The 22,740-nt window shown below is 40.5% G+C and overlaps 1 protein-coding gene across 1 annotated transcript in view; it reads left to right on the top strand.

The window, feature by feature from the left end:
* The window catches only part of DNAH6 (dynein axonemal heavy chain 6), a 301,941-nt gene that overhangs the window by 89,283 nt on the left and 189,918 nt on the right, over positions 1-22,740 (top strand). The window contains exons 19-28 of the mRNA XM_055400589.2: positions 574-666; positions 4,630-4,749; positions 7,729-7,909; positions 11,231-11,327; positions 13,716-13,935; positions 17,095-17,259; positions 17,345-17,458; positions 19,577-19,702; positions 19,788-19,943; positions 20,651-20,812. Coding sequence (XP_055256564.2) covers positions 574-666; positions 4,630-4,749; positions 7,729-7,909; positions 11,231-11,327; positions 13,716-13,935; positions 17,095-17,259; positions 17,345-17,458; positions 19,577-19,702; positions 19,788-19,943; positions 20,651-20,812 — 1,434 coding nt within the window. The remainder of the gene's footprint in view (positions 1-573; positions 667-4,629; positions 4,750-7,728; positions 7,910-11,230; positions 11,328-13,715; positions 13,936-17,094; positions 17,260-17,344; positions 17,459-19,576; positions 19,703-19,787; positions 19,944-20,650; positions 20,813-22,740) is intronic.

Consider the following 22,740-nt stretch of genomic DNA (forward strand, 5'->3'; position numbering starts at 1 on the left):
CTGTCTCATTATCAGTTATCTTTCTGCTGTTTCTTTATGTTTATCATCATTATTACTGTTATCACCTCTATACATATCTTCTTTCTGCTTAGCTTATACTCCAACAGGAACTTGATGGCAACACATTTGCACACTTTGTATAAAGAACCGTACACCAAGGAAGACCTCTTATGCCAAAATATATTATCTTTCAAAATACATATTAGAGAAGACTAACTCTATGAAATGCTTCAAAAGCACATTGAGAAGACTTCTCTCCTTTAGGATATTTAACCTTCTTGCTCTAAAAATACACATCTACTAAGGATCTATGGAAAAACATTTTTTTCCTTTTAATCAAGGCATAAAATGGGAAGCAATACACATTAAAGTATCACAAGTTTTCCTATGTATTAATGCTCTTCAATAAAATTAAGCAAATTAGTGCCACCTAATGGAAAAGAGGATTTTAATAATTTTAAGGCAATTAGGAGATTAGGATAATTATGGAGTTTTCCTTATTTCATTCCATATTCATTTATCAACCTAAATGTAAATGAACTGAGCTATACTAAGACTTGAACAATGTCCTAGGTGGAGGATTCTTGGAAAACAACTGAATTTGTTGTCCTGCCTCACCGTGACTCCAAAGATGTGTTTATCCTGGGTGGCACAGATGATGTACAGGTGGGTAAACTGGATTATTGAAACTTATGGTGAAGGTTCTTGCCAGACCTAGTCCTAAATATCCTATGGGAGATGATAATGAACGACTGAAATATGAGAGTTGTTAGGGAGAAATTTAACGGAGAAGGCAAAATATGAATATGAATAATTGTTTAGTCATCAAGTCGTTTCCAACTCTTTTGAGACCCCATGGACTGTAGTCTGCCAGGCACCTCTGTCCATGGGATTCCCCCAGCAGGAATACTGGAGTGGGTTGTCATTTCCTTCTCCAGGGGATCTTACCAGTCTAGGGATCAAACCCACATCTCTTGTGTTGGCAGGAAGGCTCTCTACCACTGAGCCACCAGGACATGAATGCTTGTACATGAAATACTTATCAAAGCACTAGATATTACATATATATATATATATATATATATATAAATAATTTTTTCCTTTTAATCAAAGCATAAGATGGAAAGGGATACACATTAAAGTATCACAAGTTTTCATGTACATTAATGCTCTTCAATAAAATTAAGCAAATTAGTGTCATCTAACAACAAAGATAATCACGATGCCGTGATCACTCACCTGGAGCCAGACATCTTGGAATGTGAAGTCAAGTGGGCCTTAGAGAGCATCACTATGAACAAAGCTAGTGGAGGTGATGGAATTCCAATTGAGCTATTTCAAATCCTGAAAGATGATGCTGTGAAAGTGCTGCACTCAATATGCCAGCAAATTTGGAAAACTCAGCAGTGGCCACAGGACTGGAAAAGGTCAGTCTTCATTCCAATCCCAAAGAAAGGCAATGCCAAAGAATGCTCAAACTACCTCACAATTGCACTCATCTCACACACTAGTAAAGTAATACTCAAAATTCTCCAAGTCAGGCTTCAACAATACATGAACCATGAACTTCCAGATGTTCAAGCAGGTTTTAGAAAAGGCAGAGGCACCAGAGATCAAATTGCCAACATCTGCTGGATCATGGAGAAAGCAAGAGAGTTCCAGAAAAACATCTATTTCTGCTTTATTGACTATGCCAAAAACTTTGACTGTGTGGATCACAATAAACTGTGGAAAATTCTGAAAGAGACGGGAATACCAGACCACCTGACCTGCCACTTGAGAAACCTATATGCAGGTCAGGAAGCAACAGTTAGAACTGGACATGGAACAACAGACTGGTTCCAAATAGGAAAAGGAGTACATCAAGGTTGCATATTGTCACCCTGCTTATTTAACTCATATGCAGAGTACATCATGAGAAACGCTGGGCTGGAAGAAGCACCAGCTGGAATCAAGATTGCCGGGAGAAATATCAATAACCTTAGATATGCAGATGATACCGCCCTTATGGCAGAAAGTGAACAGGAACTCAAAAGCCTCTTGATGAAAGTGAAAGAGGAGAGTGAAAAAGTTGGCTTGAAGCTCAACATTCAGAAAACAAAGATCATGGCATCTGGTCCCATCACTTCATGGGAAATAGATGTTGAAACAGTGGAAACAGTGTCAGACTTTATTTTGGGGGGCTCCAAAATCACTGCAGATGGTGATTGCAGCCATGAAATTAAAAGACGCCTACTCCTTGGAAGGAAAGTTATGACCAACCGAGATAGCATATTAAAAAGCAAAGACATTATTTTGCCAACAAAGGTCTGTCTAGTCAAGGCTATGGTTTTTCCATTGGTCATGTATGGATGTGAGAGTTGGACTGTGAAGAAAGCTGATCGCCGAAGAATTGATGCTTTTGAACTGTGGTGCTGGAGAAGACTCTTGAGAGTCCCTTGGACTGCAAGGAGATCCAACCAGTCCATTCTAAAGGAGATCAATCCTGGTTGTTCATTGGGGGTACTGATGCTAAAGCTGAAACTCCAATACTTTGGCCACCTCATGTGACGAGTTGACTCACTGGAAAAGAGTCTGGGGCTAGGAGGGATTCGGGGTGGGAGGAGAAGGGGACTACAGTGAATGAGATGGCTGGATGGCATCACCAACTCGATGGACATGAGTTTGAGTGAACTCCAAGAGTTGGTGATGGACAAGGAGGCCTGGCGTGCTGTGATTCATGGGGTCGCAAAGAGTCGGACACGACTGAGCGACTGAACTGAACTGAACTGAATGGAGAAGAGGATTTTTAGAATTTTAAAGGCACTTAGGAGGAGATTAGGGTAAGTATGGAGTTTTCCATTATTTCCATTATTTCATTCCATATTCATTTATCAACTATATATATATATATATATGAGTTAAAAATCTTGTAGTCAGTAATTGCTGGAGAATTTGGAATAGCAAAGAGATCAGTTGTAGCTGAAGTGATCAGAGAATCTTTGCTAGACCAGCCAAGACATTCTAGACCTTAAAAATATGTGGGTTTGATATTAATAGTTATAGATGAGAATAGAAGGCACTTCAAACCATTTAAATAAGGCAAAGAAGCATGAATAAGCATTTCAGGTTTATAGCACACTAAGAAGCTCAGTTCACTTGAAATTTTTGAGATTAGGAGTAGATGGTCATGCTCTATTAACAGCAAAAGAAGATAAATCTAACCCATGTGTTTGGAATATTCTTAGTGACTTGATATCTGAAGGCATATTTGTTAGCAAAGGAATCTGGGGATTATGACTCAATTTAAAAAGCAAATCCCACACAGGGAACTATATTCAATATCCTGTGATGAGTCATAATAGAAAAGAATGTGAAAAAGTATATATATAACTAGATCACTTTGCTGTATAGCTAACATTAACACTGTAAATCAGTCATACTTCAATAAAATATTTTTTTAAAGCAAAGCCCCATTCTCTTAGTGTGTCCCCAGACTAGAATTGTAGATGAACTGTCCTTGCCAGGTGTAGTTTGGAAGAGCAAGACCAGACTGCATTCTGGGTGGTGAAGGGGAGAGCAGACCCAAGATGGAAATCAGTCAGTATGAGACCAGGTAATAATAGGTGATGGGGCTTCTGCTCTGAAGAAGTTTATAATTTAAATAGAGCAATGAAAATTCTTTAGATTAGCAGACATGTTTTTTAAAATGTACGTGTTCTGCAAGGGTTGCTGTGGCATATGGACAAGGAGTAGGGAAAGGAGGTAGATGAAAACTTGTCTATAATAGTCCAGAGCTTGACATGAATGAGTTCACTTTTCCTCTTCCTCAAGATAATTGAGGTAGAATGATGTTTCATTGGATAAAGAAGGCAGCTACACTTTCAAGTTTTGAGCACTTTGAGAAATAAAGACCTAGATGACAAAGTGGTGTAAAGTACCAGATAACTTGTAGGGGGAGATTGAAGAAAAGGGCTGAGCTAAACAGAAATGTGTGCCATTAATAATGATAGAAATAGCCAGGATTTGACAACCAGAAGTTCCATGGTGACACTGAAGAAAACATCATAGTGGGTTGTAAATCCTGGTGAAGGGGAGAAGGAGAGGAAGTGGGTGGATGGGAAATAATGGGTGGATTAAGCTGTTAATTCAGAAAGTTGGCTTTTAAGTGGTTTGGGATTAACATAGACACACTGGGTACGTGTGTGCTAAGTCACTTCTGTCATGTCCGACTCTGTGCAACACTATGGACCCAGGGAACCAAGCCACATCTCATGTATCTAACTTGCAGTGGCAGGCAGGTTCTTTACCACTAACACCACCTGGAAAGTCCCAGCATAACACACTACTATTGATAATCAACAAGGACCTACTGTATAGCACAGGGAACTCTACTCAATATTCTGTATAACCTAGATGGGAAAAGAATCTGAAAAGGAATGGATATATGTTTGTGTATAATTGAATCACTTTGCTGTACACCTGAAACTAATACAACGTTGTAAATCCAATAGAAATTTCTATTCCAATATAAAATAAAAATTTTTAGGTAAAAATAAATAAATAGACTCTTAGAGTTAAATATCTGTAATTATCTTTAAGAGCACTAACATACGATGTTGCACATATTTTCTTCACCTTTCCTGAAAGGTCCTTCTTGATGACAGCACCATCAACATTGCAACCATTGCCTCATCACGTTACGTTGGCCCACTGAAAGCTCGAGTAGATGAATGGCAGAAACAGCTTGCTTTATTTAATCAAACACTGGTGAGTAAGGATAATTTCAATTCACAGATTCAGAGAATTGGAAAGTCACAGGACCTTAGAAGTCATTTGTTCACTTAGGGTTAGACAGTATAGAGTTTAGATATAAGATTCAACTACTGACATTTCATTATTCTCAGAATATAAGGAGAATGCAAATATCTTGAGCTCTTATTTATAAGATTATACCATCAATAATTAGTTATTATTGCTGTGAAACAAAATACCACAAACTTTAGTTGTATAAAACAAGATACAATTATTATCCCCCAGTTTCTGTGGGTCAGGAGTTCATGGCTTCACTGGGTCTTATGCTTAAGGGTCTCACAAGGGTTCAGTCAAGATGTGGGCCAGGACTGGGTTCCCATCAGAGGTTCAACTGAGGGAAGATGCTGACAGATATCATTTCCTTACAATTCCAGGACCATGGGCTTCAGTTTCTCACTGGTTGTCAGTCAGAAGCCATTCTCAGCTCCTCCATGTTGCTCAGTTTTTTTCCATGGACTTCCTCAACAAGATGACTTGTTTCATCAATATAGCAAGGAAGAGAAAGTCTCTAGGCAAGATGGAGGCTACAGCCTTGTGTGCTGTACCCCTAATTGTGTACATCCTGTTACCTTTACCATATTCTCCGTAACTAGAAGCCAGTCACAGGTGGCACCCACACTCAGGGGGAGAGGATCACAACATTAAGCCCAGGTCCTGGGGCCACCTTAAGGGTCTTATCACAGCAAGCTCATATTTACTGGACTAACACTGTTCCTCGAAGTCTCCGTGGAACTTTCTCCGTGGAACTTTCATACACACTTCCTTTTTATTTTATTCTACCTCAGATTATCCCATAATAAAACAAAGAGCCCAATTCAGTTCAGTTCAGTTCAGTCACTCAGTCGTGTCTGACTCTTTGCGACCCCATGAATCACAGCACGCCAGGCCTCCCTGTCCATCACCAACTCCCAGAGTTCACTCAAACTCATGTCCATCGAGTCGGTGATGCCATCCAGTCATCTCATTCTCTGTCGTCCCCTTCTCCTCCCGCTCCCAATCCCTCCCAGCATCAGAGTCTTTTCCAGTAAGTCAGCTCATCGCATGAGGTGGCCAAAGTATTGCAGTTTCAGCTTTAGCATCAGTCCTTCCAATGAACACCCAGGATCGATCTCCTTTAGAATGGACTGGTTGGATCTCCTTGCAGTCCAAGGGACTCTCAAGAGTCTTCTCCAGCACCACAGTTCAAAAGCATCAATTCTTCAGCGATCAGCTTTCTTCACAGTCCAACTCTCACATCCATACATGACCACGGGAAAAACCATAGCCTTGACTAGACGGTCCTTGGTTGGCAAAGTAATGTCTCTGCTTTTTAATATACTATCTAGGTTGGTCATAACTTTCCTTCCAAGGAGTAAGCATCTTTTAATTTCATGGCTGCAATCAGCATCCGCAGTGATTTTGGATCAGTATCAAAAGAGCCCACTTACTCTGGTCTAATTTTTTCCCCATCCAATGTCTTTCTTCGACTTCAGTTTTTTATCTTGAATTAATTGTGTTGGGGTTTCTCTATGTTCTGCTTCCCTAGTGTCTCAGACAGTAAAGAATCTGCCTGCAATGCAGGAGGCAGATCCTTTGATCCCTGGGTCAGGAAGATCCCCTGGAGAAGGAAATGCCAACTCATTCCAGTATTTTTTCCTGGAGAATTCCATGGACAGAGGAGCCTGGTGGGCTACAGTCTAGGGGGTCACAGAGAGTTGGACATGCCTGGGTGACACTTCCCTATATGTTCTAAATATGAAAAGTTATCTGTGACTTAATACAGGCACTAAGTAGGAAAAGACAATTTGTCTTATCTTTATTTCATAGAGACCTTTTTCAGTAATCCATCCTCTTCAATGTACACCTTATGATCTGATCCCTGAATAACAGGGACCCTCCAGAGAATTAACTGCATAGAAAGTATGAGCCTGAAATAAACCAGAGAGTTGTTGGGATATTAAGGTTTAGGTATAACCCCCAAATCTAGAGTGAGGTGGGAGATGCTCTTTTATGAATCTCAGGCCTGCGCGTGTGATGGCAAGAGGCACAGCGGAAAGGTGAGGTCTACAGACTTTAGATCTGACCCTGCACTTGTGGTTTCTTTGATTAACAGTGATCATCTCTAAGAGGAGAGATAGTATATGGTTTTCTTCTTCTTCCCAGTCTTATGTCTTTGCCACATGTTCTGTTATAAGCAGGTTTTACTCTTTTAATTGAAGAAAATGAATTATATTTCTTCTTTAAAAGGAGGGAGAGGGAAGAATATAGACATCATTGAGGCAAAGAAACTTTTTTATATATTTGGAAACAGTCACTAAACTTAACAGCTTCCCAACCCTTCAGATTCCTTGAAGCATCTTGCTTCCCCCTAGAATGTCTCCTCTGGGCATTTTAATCCTCTTTCTTTGGGTCCATTCTGGTTACCACAAGTAGTAGACTCATTATAACTCTACTCATACCAAAAAATGAATTAGAATTAGGCTGAGATGAGTCTTGGATACTTTTAAGAGGTTTTATTTTGAAGAAGCTGTGAGGACATAGAGAATGAACTTATCATTATGGGGGAAAGGGAGGGGGCCGAGGGAGGGATATATTGGGAGTTTGGGATTGACATGTACACACTACTGAATTTAAAATAGATAACCAACAAAGACCTACTACACAGCACAGGAAGCTCATTTCAATATTCTCGAAGGGAAAATAATTTGAAAAATAATTGATGCATCTGTGGGTTTAACTGAATCACTTTGCCATGTACCTGTAACTAACATATCATTTCTAATCAACTAAGCTCCAATATAGAATTTTTAAAAAATTTTAATGAAAAATTAAGGCCTGTGAAACACTGCCAAAATATAGAAAATACAGTTAATTCTAATGTAGCTATTTTTAACATAGCTGTGTATTTTGAACTTTGGGTGAAATTTTTTGATAATGTCCTTATTTTTCTCCTAGGAAGAATGGCTGAACTGCCAGAGAAACTGGCTCTATCTAGAGAGTATTTTTAATGCTCCAGATATTCAAAGGCAGTTGCCTGCAGAGGCCAAGATGTTCCTTCAAGTGGACAAATCATGGAAGGAAATCATGAGGAAGGTTAACCGGCTGCCTAACGCTTTCCGAGCAGCTACTCAACCAGGTAGAAAGGAAACACACAAAAGGACTTTACAATCATCCAAAGCATTCATCACCTGTAAGATTCCAATAATATGTGGTCCAGTCAACCCTTGATCTAGTCAGCACTGATGACCAGGAACATTTGTAGTACCTTTGACACTCTTGCTAAGCAATGTGAATTGAACACTTGTTATTTTATTACTCTTAATGCATCATCATCATTCTCTTTCAGCTCAGTTCATAGTTCTGGCCCACGAGCATCTACTTCTTTTGCTGTGTGTAGCATTGGGGAATGTTGCCTCACACAGTATCACTGATGCTTCCATCTCACAATTTAGGTTACAAAACATACATTTACATTCAGTTGACCCATTCTGTTAAAGTTCTTACAGACTTCTAACCATAAAAATTTCCACACTTTAAGTAATTCATTACAACCACTTATGAGTAATGCCACTAATGGTAATTCTAATCTCAGGGTTGAAATGTGTTTTATTTATTTTTTAGTTGATTTTTATTGGAGTATGCTGCTAAGTCGCTTCAGTCATGTCTGACTCTGAGCGACCCCATAGATGGCAGCCCAGCAGGCTCCCCCGTCCCTGGGATTCTCCAGGCAAGAACACTGGAGTGGGTTGCCATTTCCTTCTCCAATGCATGAAAGTGAAAAGTGAAAGTGAAGTCGCTCAGTTGTGTCCGACTCTAGTGACCCCATGGACTGCAGCCCACCAGGCTCCTCCATCCATGGGATTTTCCAGGCACGAGTACTGGAGTGGGGTGCCATTGCTTTCTCCGTAATGGAGTATAGTTGATTTTTAATGTTGTGTTAGTTTCAGATATACAGCAAAGCGAATCAGTTATACATATACATATATTCACTCTTTTTTAGATTCTTTTCACATATAGGTCATTATAGAGTATTGAGTAGAGTCCCCAGTGTTTTACAGTTGAAATGTGTTTTATAAGTTCTGTTTCTAAGGATGTAGAATCAAAATCTTTTGGGGTGCACATACTCAGTGATTGAACTTTATGTTTTCTATCAAAACCTCAGCTCAACGGCTTGTTGTTCTGTAAATGGCAGCACATGGTCTGTCCTGGTGATAACCCCAGAGAGCTTCCTTCAGGCAGAAGCAGCTGCTGGGCTGTGCTCTCTGCCCGAAGACTCTTACAGAAACAGACAGGAAAAACTCTGTGGGATGATAGAATTGAAAACCTTAAAACTTTGGGGCTTCAAACGGCTGCCCATATTCCTTGGTTCCTAGTCCCCTTTCAGCCACAACCGTTATCACTCCAGTCTACGTTTCTGCCATCACGTCTCCCTCTCTACCTCTTATAAAGACCCTGTGATTATCCTAGGCCCACTGCATGATCCATGATAATCCCCCCATCCTGTCGTCTATAATGTAATCACATCTGCCAGGTGTCTTTTCCCATAAAAACTAACAAATTCTCAAGTTCTGTGGATTAAAACATGGATATCTCTGAAAGATCTTTTATCTTGTCTAGCACCCCCCACTCAGTGTGCATATTCAAACCTTTTGTTGCAATAATATTAACGTGTCTTATTGCAGAGTGCTGCCCAAGTCCCTACTGGACTTTTGTTGTATAACTTTTGGAATTTAAAAAAAAGATTTCAAAATTACATTTAGTCCCAGGGATTTCAGATACCGAAGTATATGACTTCCCTGGTGATTAAGATGGTAAAGAATCTGCCTGCAATTCAGGAGACCTGGGTTTGATCCCTGGGTCAGGGAGATCCCCTGGAGAAGGGAATGGCAGTCCACTCCAGTATTCTTACCTGGAGAATCCCACAGACAGAGGAGCCTGGTGGTTTACAGTCCATCAAGTCACAAAGAGTCAAATACGACTAAGCGACTAACTCTCATATGTACATATATATATAATTTCAGATGATGGTAAAGCTGTGAAGAAAAATTAAGTAGGATAATGTGGCAAACGGAGAAGGCAGTGGAAACCCACTCCAGTACTCTTGCCTGAAAAATCCCATAAACGGAGGAGCCTGGTAGGCTGCAGTCCATGGGGTCACAAAGAGTCAGACACGACTGAGCGACTTCACTTTCACTTTTCACTTTCATGCATTGGAGAAGGAAATGGCAACCCACTCCAGTGTTCTTGCCTGGAGAATCCCAGGGACGGGGGAGCCTGGTGGGCTGCCATCTATGGGGTCACACAGAGTCGGACACGACTGAAGTGACTTAGCAGCAGCAGCAATAGAATAGCTGGGCAAAAGAATAGCTGGGGGCTGCTGTGTATGTGTGCGTGTTGAAAGGATATTTTGATAAAGTGACTACTTTCGAGTAGAAATCTGCAAGAATGAAGGAATGAAATATATAAGGGAGTACTGCTAACATCAGAGAGAACAAAGGTAGAGACCCTGCAGTAAAGCATGCTTAACGTGTACTCCTGTCAGCAAGGAAGCCAGAGCAGGGTGGAGAGCAGTGCACAGGAGAGGGCTTAGGAATGAGACCAGAGAGGTAAGTGTGCTTGGGTAGTGGGTTGGGGATCAGATTGGGTCACTGATCACATAGAGCCTTGGAGACCGTGGAAAAGACTGGATTTGATTCTTGAACAGGTATGGAAGTCAGGTAGTGTGATAGGCACCAAAACATCAATGTCAAGTGAGACATGAATCTTGCTTCTTAAGGTGCTACTATTTAGTGATGAAGAAATAGGATACAGTTGCCACAATTTCAGCATCTAAAGATGGCAGAAGAAATAGGAGACATGAGTAAGGAAGTGACAAAGAATATGTAGCATTTAGAGAATGGCTTTGTTTAGAGGGTCCAGAGGAGGCAGTTGTTTGGCTTTAGTTTGTGCACCCCTAATCCCCAAAAGTGAGTGATGCCAAATAAAAAGGTTTCAAATTAAATGCTTGTTCTTCTGTGACAAATATTAAAATTAATGTCATCGTTAAGGGATAGACTGGGAGTTTGGAGTTGGTAGATGCAAAGTATTACACTTAGAATGGATAAACAACAAGGTCCTAATGTATAGCGTAGGAAACTATACTCAGTATCCTGGGGTAAGCCATAATGGAAAAGAAGATAAAGAAAGGAATGTATATATGTGTATAACTGAGTGATTTTGCTATATAGCAGAGATTATCACAACATTGTAAGTCAACTATACTTCAATTAAAAAATGGAATAAGATAGATGGTAAAAAATACTTAACATTCTTAACCAACCTTCCCAAATTTTAATTTATTAGACCATTCTTTTACCAAATAAAACCAAAGCTTTTTAAAAAGTTAATCTCATATTTAAAATTATATTCTCTATTTATTTCAACACAACTTTACCAATACCTTTTTTTCAATGAACAGGACTTCTGGAGACTTTTCAAAATAATAATGCATTACTTGACCAAATTCAGAAGTGTCTAGAGGCATATTTAGAATCAAAAAGAGTTATCTTTCCAAGGTAAGTTTATAAAGCTACCAACAACAATTTTAGTATTTGAGTTTCCATGAATTTGTGAAGATATACTTTAAAACAAACTATAACTCAAAACACCAGGGAACCAAAAAGGGAAGCAGGAAATATATTTCATAATAGCAATGTAGCTCATATCTTGATTGGGGAGTGTAAGTGTCAAGGATAAAGATACAGTGTTTGGTTTAAGTGGATCGATGCTGGAAGAACTCTTGATCACAGCACCATTTCACTGCTGGATGTGTATGTGTGCATGTGTCCATGGATGTATGTGTAAAAAGTTAGAGACCTTTGTTGCCTGAGCTGATTTCTTTAGGCTGATTGATGGCCTAAGAGGGTCACTGTAGAAGTCATCTAAAAGGTCATTTCACAAATTCCAAATGAAATCTTTTACTCATCCATTCATTCTAGAAACATACCAAATGTTTTGCTCGGTGTTAAAGATATAAGAAGAAAGGTCAGATCCCTGATCTAATGGAGCTCATGGTTAGCACATGGACAGTCACGTAAATACACTGTTTCGGTGCAATTATATACGAACAGACTGTGACTACCTGATGATCACAAGAGCTCCAGACTTCATTCACTGGGGCACGTTGTACCGTAACATAGACAACATCACAAAATGTTCATCTTCTGTGGATTTTTCCTGTTAGCTGTAAAAGAAATGGCTGATAAGTTCTGTCCAAGTCAGCCAGTGTTACACGCTTATGTGGGTTATTTGGTTAAGAGGGTTTGTTACTGGGTACCACGCCAGGGTATGTGTATGCACGAGACATCCAAGATCTGGAAGATTTGATGAGTTCAACAGACTCAGGCAACACAGGGAAAGACAGAGGAATATATGTTTGAGATGTGCCTTTTATTTCACTCTTAAATCAGTGGCTCCCAGCTTGGGTCTCCCCAGTGTACAGAAAAAATCTGCACACTGCTTCTGATATTTGAAGAAACCTGGACACAAATTTACCTGTGATAATACTGAACACCAAAACCATCAGCTTTTATTTTTTCCTTTTGTTTAGAATTACGTCAACTAGGTCTGCAGTGTTTATTAGGTCAAGAGGCTGTGTACACCACTGATTTCACTTTCCAAGCCTTAATGAAGACATGTTACGAACCATATGAATGAGTTCCTGGGGCCACAAGTTAGGTCCTGGAGACACAAGAGGAATGCAGCATGGTTCCTGCTCTGTCAGGGTTCATAATCCAATCTTGACAATTGTCTGTCTCATTAGTTGAAAAAGGAGATGAATTATTCTGTATCTGGTAGGACTGATAGAGTGCAACCCCAAAACATCTTTATTTCTAAAGACTACCTCTGCATTCCCTACAAGGGGCTAGTTTCTTCCTGCTCAGAATCTTAAGCAGACCTCATGAATTTTCTGGCCATTCTCAGATAATAATGCCAAAAAAATCTCTTGTTGCCTTAACCCACTAAACAATCTGTAATCATCGAAACTCTGAAATTCTTTCAAACTAAAAACATCTCCCTTCTCTGGCCCAGGCCTGTTGCAAGGTTGAAGCTTTTAGTGATGATAAGGATGTATAATGGTCAGCCCTCCCTACTTCCTAATAGGTTTCTGGGATCTCCAGGTTTGGGGCAGGGAAGAGAGGAGAGGCAATACAGCAGGAGAAATCTGAGTTGTCTGGTACTCAACTGGCCCCCTCTCTCATATGGGGCCTTCCATGAGCTCATGAGATTCCTCCAGGTCTGAGGAATCTCTCATAGGCAGTTTCCTCCATAAGAGTGAAATGTCTTCTCCAGCCAGATGCTCATCCCTCTCTCTCATCCCTCAGCATCCAGGCATGCCCCTTCTCCAGTTGTTTTTCTGTTTGTTTGTTTTGTTTTCATAGAATATCTTCATGCCTTCAAATGGCCCTGTTGGGCAAGATCTAAGAAAATCCCGTGCCAGCTCACATCAGCACAGTCCACATGTGTGTAGTTACAGAATCAAGGTTCCAGCAACCATGCATTCATTTATTCAACAAATTATGTATTGAATACCAGGTATATATGAGGTACAAGGCTGGATTCTAGGGAAAACAAATAATGTACCTTCACTTTAGAAGCTCAAAGCCAAGTAACAGACATGTGACCAAATCAGTATCATAGCAAGTGCTAGCATTTTTACAAATTATATGAAAAATCTCTACCTTTTATGTACCAGTCCCTAACTCCAGATGCTTGAGATGCAGCCACACTAATCTTTATAATAATCATATTTAGAGATGTATGGCTTCCCCAGAAACCTAAGACCAATAGGTCCAGGAAATCAGTGGATGGGGAAGAGATGTGGGCAAGGGATTCATCTTTCATGCCTATATAAGGTTTTGCTTCAATTTCAAGTTACATTTTAAGTATATTCTTTAATCTAGATTTTACTTCTTGTCAAATGATGAGCTTTTGGAGATTTTGGCCCAGACACGAAATCCCCAAGCTGTGCAGCCACACTTAAGGAAATGCTTCGACTCCATTTCAAAGCTTGAATTTGCTCTCCTGCCTCCTACTGAGGGAAAAATTCCTGGAATGGATGGAGAGCCAGAAAAGGTTTACACTAATGATATTTTAGCAATGCTATCACCAGAAGGAGAAAGGGTAAGGTATTCCTGTTAGTAATTCTTTATGGGTAAACTTTGTTACTCTTCCAGGATTGGAGAATGGAGATTTTATTCATCAGCATGCTAAGCATTCATCAAGTGCTACATGCCCTGGTCTTGGGCTGGCTCAACAATTTCAAAAATAACCATGATTAAATTCTTGCCCTCAAAGTATTCAAAGTCCATCAGAGACGTAGTCAAACAACTGAAAAGTCCCATACTAAATGTAATAACAGAGGTGTGTGCTCTGTTCTTGGAAACAGGGTGGAAAGAACTGGAGCCAAGTCTTAACTCTCCACAAGGAGCAAAGAATTAGCCTAGATAAGAGCTGGTTCTACTGCCTGGACACCTGGATTCCACTCCCAATCTTTAATCTCAGCTATAAAATAAGGATTAGTAATAGTGCCCAATTAATGAGTTGCTGGGCTTCCCTGGTGGCTCAGAGGTTAAAGCGTCTGCCTCCAATGCGGGAGACCCGGGTTCGATCCCTGGGTCGGGAAGATCCCCTGGCGAAGGAAACAGTAACCCACTCCAGTATTCTTGCCTGGAGAATCCCATGGACGGAGAAGCCTGGTAGGCTACAGTCCACGGGGTCGCAAAGAGTCGGACACGACTGAGCGACAGAACGGAACGGAACAGAATGAGTTGCTGGGGATTTTTCCTGTATGTACATTACTTTAAAATAGTACCAAGTGGGTGCTATGAAGTATTAGTTGTCACTGTTTGACTGCAGTATCTCATAGGCTCTGCACAGTACCTGGAATACAGTAGGCAGCAACCAAGTGAATGCACTAGCAGACTATGGGGAACCAAGTGACATCACAGAGGAGAATCTACACAGACACACACACACACACAGAGGCAGCCAAGGAAGATGGAGAGGAGACATGGAAGGGAGAGCATTCCACAGACAAGTCATTCAGGGAAATGCCAAGGATTTTAGTCCAGTTAGAACACAGTAGTATATCTATGGGATCAGTAAGAGTCCGGAGGCATTTTACTTGTACTATACAGACACCCCAGTGTTCATAGCAGCACTGTTTACAATAGCCAAGACGTAGATGCAAACTAAGTGTCCAACAATAGATGGACAGATGAAGATGTGAATATATATGTGTGTGTGTGTGTATGAAATATATATATCGTTGTTGTTCAGTTGCCAAGTCCAGCCCAACTCTTTGTGACCCCATGGACTGCAGCACATCAGGCCTCCCAGTTCCTCACCATCTCTAGAGTTTGCCCAAGTTCATGTCCATTGCATCAGTAATGCCATTCAGAGTAATGGAATATTACTCATCCATAATAAAGTATAAAACTTTACCATTTGCAATGATATACGTGGACCTGCAGGGTTTTATGCCAAGGGAAATAAACAAAGACAAATATTGTATATTTTCCCCTAATAGGGGATCTAAAAAATAATACAAACTAGTAAATATAGCAGTAAATATAACAAAACAGAAACGGATTCACAGATATAGAAAACAAATTAGTTACCAGTGGGAAGAGTCAAGGAGGGTAGGGTATTATAGGGGTAGGGATAGGGGATTAAGAGGTACACACTACTAATACAATATATAAAGTAAACAACAAGGAAATACTGTACAGCACAAGGCAGTATAACCATTAAAGTAATAACTTTAAATGAAGTAGAATCTATAAAAATGAATCATTATGTTGTATTCCTGAAACTTATAGAATATTGTAAATCAAGTATACCTCAATAATTTTTTTTACTTGACCTAAATTGATTCTCTGGCAAAAGACTGGTCATCACTAGTGTACAAGAGAGAGGAAAGACCTAGTGTAGGATTCAGGGAAGACAGGACATGTAAAGCGAAGGTAGAAGAAGTGAGCAGATTCTGGAGCCCAGATAAGCAAGGCAGTCAACCCACTCCAGTACTCTTGCCTGGAAAATCCCATAAACGGAGGAGCCTGGTAGGTTGCAGTCCATGGGGTCATGAAGAGTCGGACACAGCTGAGCAACTTCACTTTCACTTTTCACTTTCATACATTGGAGAAGGAAATGGCAACCCACTCCAGTGTTCTTGCCTGGAGAATCCCAGGGACAGCAGAGCCTGGTGGGCTGCCATCTATGGGGTCGCACAGAGTCGGACACAACTGAAGTGACTTAACAGCAGCAGCAGGAGCAGGTCATTGAAAGTCCAAGAAATAAATGTGAAAAGGACTGAAAAGTGTCAATTGGAGTGAACAATTGGGAGAACACTGGTCACCTTAGGGGCTTCCCAGGTGGCTCAGTAGTAAAGAATCCGCCTGCCAATGCAGGAGACATGGTTTGATCCCTGGATTGGGACGATACCCTGGAGTGGGAAATAGCAACCCACTCCAGTATTCTTGCCTGGAAAATTCCATGGACAGAGAAGTCTGGCAGGCTGCAGTCTACTTGTGTCCAAAGAGTCAGACGCTACTGAGCACGCACCTATCTGATCACCTTAATAACCTGACCAGGTTTAGAGGAATGGTTGGAGTCAAAAATCATATGGCAGCAGGTAGGCAAAGAAAGTGGAGGAATCCATTTAGCACACATAAACTCCTCTTTGGGCTTTCCTGGTAGATCAGACAGTAAAAAATCTGCCTGCAGTGCAGGAGACCATATTCCATCCCTGGGTCAGGAAGATCCCCTGGAGGAGGACATGGCAAGCCACTCCAGTATTCTTACCTGGAGAATTGCAAAGATGGGGGGTAGGATACAACTTAGCAAAGAGTTGGACACAACTGAGTGATACACACATACACACACACACGGCTCCTCTTTCCACACAACTGAGTCATATACACACACACGGCTCCTCTTCCCGAGAGTTGACCCCAAAGGGAAGCTGTGAAATAACGCACTAAGTAGAGGCAGATAGGTACTTCCCTAGAGGTTCCTTAGCTAAGACTCCATGCTCCCAATGCAGAGGGCCTGAGTTTGATCCCTGGTCAGGAAACTAGATCCCACGTGCCACAACTAAAAATTCTGCATGAGGCATAGCCAAACAATTTTTTTTTTTTTTTTTTAGTAGAAGTGGGTAAAGTGAGAGTGGAATATCAATAGAAAGTTTCAGTGTCTGTGGCCACGCTGCCGTGTTTACTGAGCTCAGGATTCTGTTAGGGGTGTATGGAGGATGTTATCACCTCTCTGATTACCTCCCAGGTGAGCCTGGGGAAAGGCCTAAAGGCCCGAGGCAACGTGGAGGAGTGGCTGGGCAAAGTGGAGGAAGCCATGTTCACGTCCCTGCGCCGCCTGTGCAAAGCCGCCATCGCGGACTATCTGGGGAAACAGAGAACAGTGTGGGTGGTCTCAGGCCACCCTTCTCAGGTAACTTAGGCTCCTTTAAATCTCCGCCTCTGCACCTTACTCGGCTGAGAGGAAGCCCACACTGAAGGAGGGTGTTTCCCTGCAGGTGATCCTGACCGTTTCTCAAATCATGTGGTGCCGCGATTTGACGGAGTGTTTGGAAAAAGAAGAGGGGAGTCACTTAGAGGCCCTGGAAGATTTTGAAAAAGTGAACTTTGAGGTGAGATTACGGGCAGGTCAATATCAGACGTATGTCTGGGCAAGATGGTCCCAGTGGCTCTTATGGGCGTGGTTGATACAAATTCATTACTTGGAAAATTGTAAGGTTCTTCTTGTAAGGGTAAAACAGTGACAGGTTACTAAAATCTTGCTCCATCTTTCTAATATCGACGAGAGAAGTCATAAACATTACTTAACTAAATGATTAGCCTCCGTTTTGTAAATCATAGAAATCATGAAGTGTCATTACGTCATTATGTCACATAAAAATGTTTCTGAAAGCCTGTAATCTGTATTTTAATCAAGGATCACAGAATGAATTGTAAAATGCTCTATTTCGACTATGTATGAAATAAATATATATTAATTAATAAAATTGAATGGTTTTTAACTGTTAAATAAATGTAAGACTCTGAGATGACGTCCAAAGATTTGGGGTGCTCACAAAAACTATCCCTGTTCAAGTTTTCTCAGCAATACTCCCTTGATGTTTACATAGTATTTATGTGTGTGGTCAGTCGCTTAGTCGTGTCTGACTCCTTGTGAACCCATGGACTGCAGCTCGCCAGGCTCCTCTGTCCGTGGGGATTCTCCAGGCAAGAATACCGGAGTGGATTGCCATGCCCTACTCCAGGCGATCTTCCCAACCCAGGGATCAAACCCAGGTCTCCTGCATTGCCATATTTATATGAATACTTTTAAAAATAGAAGGAAAAAAAGCAATTCAAAAGGAAAATGTCAGGATTATCAGGGTTTGCCACCTTTAAGGAGAAATGGTATACTGGATCCTGATGTCTCTCCCAGAAGTTGATATGATCCAGGAAAACCACAGGATTTGTGCCATTTCTGTTCTTAAGCCCAACACATGCTTTTCTACTATTTTATAGAACCCTCAGGCAATGATCAATAAAGCCATAAGATTGAATGAATTAAATACCATTCTACACAAATTTTTGAGCTATCCTTAGAAAATGCAGCTTACAGCTGGACCAGATCTTCAACTCCACATTCAATTCTACTTCCAAGCAATGTTGCATTTTTAAAGACTCACCCTTAGGGGAATTTTCTGGTGGTCCGGTGATTAGGACTCTGCTCTTGCACCGCAGGGGGCACGGCTTTGATTCCTAGTTGGGGAACTGAGATCCTGCATTCTGCATGGCATGGCCAAAATAATTTTTTTAGAAAATCAAACTTAAAACAGAAAAAGGAGGAAACAGCTTTCTTGAAATAAAACTCTCTCATAAGGTTCTCAATAGAATTTCACCTCAGAGAGCTCCAGAGAAAAGACTCACTAAGGAAAGTCCCACTGATCTCTTTACAGAGGTGACCCTTGATCAGGATCAGCCTGAGTGAAAATTCAGCCAGTCAAGGTTTTCAGAGTCACTGCCCTTCTTTGAAAAAGATTTAACGACTTAACCTAATGCTTTTGGTTAAGCAGCCATTGGCTTGGTTAAAATGCCTGAGTTTTCTGAATATCCAAAAATAAAGAGCCTAACCCTATAAATGAGAAGCACTACCTTAATCACATTTAATTTTTGAGGAGAACAGTCTTCTCTGGAGACATCATCACAGGATGGTTAAGAGCTTTCCTCAAGGCAAATGTCTACCTAAGTCTCATTTTTGCCACTTTATTGACTGTGACTGCCACCAGTTTAATTACCCTCTCTGACCTTCAGTTTCCTCTCATGTGAAATGGGGGTAAATCTAGTATGTACTTCACAGAAGTCTTATTGGAATTAAATAAGTTAAACTGTTGTCGTATTTGGTCACAGAATTACAGATTTTTATGAAATTTGGAATAGGTAGTTGTCAAAACTTTCTAATTTTAAAAATATTAATAAAGTTTTCATCTTTATTTTATGTTATATTTTCTTGGCCGTGCCACATGGCATATGGGATCTTAGTTTCCCAACCAGGGATTGAACCTGCGCCCCTTGCATTGGAATCACAGAATGTTAAACACTGGACCTTCAGGGAAGTCCTAAAACTATCTAATTTTATAGATACTGAGTTTTATAGATAATTCTGGTAAATATCTATTCCAAACCTAATAGTAAAAAGATGTACATGTAAACTGATTTTTGAAAATTAATGATCACATTTTTTTTTTCATTTGTAGAGATTAAATGCCCTGGCTGCAATAGTCCGAGGCACTCTTCCTAAATTACACAGAAACATCATAACTGCCTTAATTACTGTTGATGTACATGCAAGGGATATAGTCACTGAACTTGTTCAAGCCAAGGTAACTGTTTCATTCAAATAAAATCATATGTTTCTTTCTAAAATTAATGCAGCTACCAAGTGTATCGTTGTCATCACTTATGTAGGTGGAGGTAGTTGACTCCTTTGACTGGCAGAGACAGCTGCGCTATTACTGGGATGTAGACCTGGACAATTGTGTGGCAAGGATGGCGCTCTCTCAGTACACCTATGGCTATGAGTATTTAGGTGCATGCCCAAGATTAGTTATTACTCCTCTCACAGTAAGTTACTGACCATTAGGTTCATGACTGCTTTTTTTTTCCCCATCGTAATAGTTCTGAAACATTTCTAAGATTAAATCTTGAAAGACTTTGCTGTGAATATATCTTCGTATAGCAGAGATTTATTTACTTTATTTGATCATGTGCCTGAATTTTTTAGTATATTTCAGTTGCTGTAGAACCTTTCATGAGTGAAGTAAGTCAGAAAGAGAAAAGCAAATATTATATATTAATGAACATAAATAGCATCTAGAAGAAAATGGTACCGATGAACCTACTTGCAGGGCAGGAATAGAGAAGCAGATGTAGAGAATGGACTTGTGGACACAGGGCGAGAAGAAAGGGTGGGATGAATTGAGAAAGTAGCATTGACATACATTTTACTGTGTGTAAAGCAGATAGCTAGTGGGAAACTGCTGTATAGCACAGGGAACTCAACTTGTTGCTCTGTGATGATCTAGGTGGTGAGGGGTGGGATGAGGAGGCGAGTGAGAGGGAGGCTCAAGAAGGAGGAGAGATATATATATAGTTATGACTAATTCACATTGTTGTACAGCAGAAACCAACATGACATTGTAAAGCAATTATCCTCCACTTAAAAATATATTTAAAAAAATAAATAACAACCCTCCTGCTATAGAAAGTACTTACAAATTTGTGGCCAGTGCCGGTTCCCTTCAATAATGGCAATTTATCCATTTCTTCAGGATCGCTGCTACCTTTGCCTCATGGGGGCTTTGCAGTTGGACTTGGGAGGTGCACCAGCCGGTCCTGCTGGAACTGGGAAAACGGAGACCACCAAAGACCTCGCAAAAGCCCTTGCCATCCAGTGTGTGGTCTTTAACTGCTCTGATGGTTTGGACTACAAGGTACAGTCTTGGCATATGAATGCTAACATTAAGTGCTTCATGTGGCTTTCTCTGCAGTGTGACACAGCAAAAGAAGGAGAAAAAGGGGTGATGGCAAACTGGGGAAAACTAGTGGGGCCAGGAATGATTAAAGTGGAATAAATAGAGCAAGGGAGAATAGTCAACACAAGCAATCTGGGTGGGCCAGGTAGGAATCAAGGCCAGGATTTGTCAAATGGTGGTAAAAATGAGGTATAATACAGAATAGCAGGGAAATCTAGGAACAAGGAATAAGCTTACAGGAAGAGAAGAGTAGGGACTTCTCTGGTGGTCCAGGGGCTAAGATTCTATACTCCCAATGCAAGGGGACCTGGGTTCAATTCCTGGTCGGGGAACTAGACCCCACATGCCGCAACTAAGATCCAGTATAGCCAAATAAATAAATTAATATTAAAAGGGAGATGAACAATTCAAAGTTGTGTATTAAAAATGAAATGCATAGGAGGTGAAAATATAGGGAAAGATTTTTTTCATTGAGTAGTTCTCAAACTTTTTGATCACAGGAACTTTTTGCACTCTTAAAAATTATTGAGACCTCCAAAGAGTTTTTGTTTATATGTATGGGTTATACCTATTGATATTGTACATGTTATAAATTAAAATTGATGCATCTTAAATATTTATCTGCTTTAAAATAACCATAATCAATTATTACATGTTAGCAGTGTTCTTGCCTGGAGAATCCCAGGGACAGGGGAGCCTGGTGGGCTGCCATCTATGGGGTTGCACAGAGTCGGACACGACTGAAGTGACTTAGCAGCAGCAGCATAAACACATATTTTGAGAAAAATAACCATTTTCAAAACAAAAAATTTAGTGAAAAGAGTGACACCATTTTATATACTTTAAAATCTCTTGTTTGGTATAATGGAATATGGCCAGATTCCATATGGGGGAATATCTGCTTCTGCATCAAATCTTTTGAGATACGTTATTTTGATTGAAGTATTTGAAGAGAAATCTAGTCTCACACAGATATACACACTAAAAGAGAGGAATAGGTTAATAGCTTCTTCAGATAATTGCTGATATTCTTCTTTGAAACTATACCAAAACTTGACAAGTGGCAGATTCTTAAAAGGTTATTTGTGATGTGGAAACTGAAACAACATACTGAAAAAAACTGAAACTTTTTCATACTCTGTTCTTTCCTGAGAGAATGAGACTGAAAAGGCAAATAACATTTTAGCATTATAATGAATCCTTTGACCTCACAGACCCCCTAAAAGAAGCTCTGGGACTTGCAGGGGTCCTCAGATGACACTGTAGAAACTGCTGTTTTAGCATGTTAATGTCTAATTTGTAGAGTTGTATATCCCCTGAAGGGTGTGGAGCAGAGATCCTCAACCTTTGGGCCATGGACTGGTACCTCCTGTCAGACCAGCAATGGCATTAGATTAGAAATTAAGTGTACAATAAATGTAACGTGTTTGAATTGTCCTGAAACCATCCCCCCGCCCCAGTCTTTGGAACAATTGTCTTCTACTAAATCCATCTTTTGTGCCAAAATGGTTGAGGACCACTGGAGTAGAGGACCTTCAGAAAAAGACAAAGGTCATTCCTGGCAACTTCCCAACTTCCCAGTCAGACATGGGGGAGGAGAAAGACTTCTCAGTGTGAAGGAGACACTGTGCCACCTCCACCTCATCCATCCCAATAGGGCAGGTAGATGTGGATGCCTCTTCCAGGAGCAGAAACAAGAGAAGGACAAACCAGCTGTCAGTTCCCACACAGAAGTAGCTGACAACCGAAGCAGTTGCTGACATTAGACGTTAGTCCTTTTGTGGACTTTTTGGAAGTATACATGAAGGGAAAGAGAGCTTCCAGTGTGCCCCAAATATATTAGCATTGAGTTCTGAAACTAGGGGAACCTGTATGTCATGCTAAAA

Source organism: Moschus berezovskii, chromosome 11, assembly GCF_049115385.1.
Source record: "Moschus berezovskii isolate FMDL1 chromosome 11, NW_MosBer_1.0, whole genome shotgun sequence".
NCBI lineage: Eukaryota > Metazoa > Chordata > Mammalia > Artiodactyla > Moschidae > Moschus > Moschus berezovskii.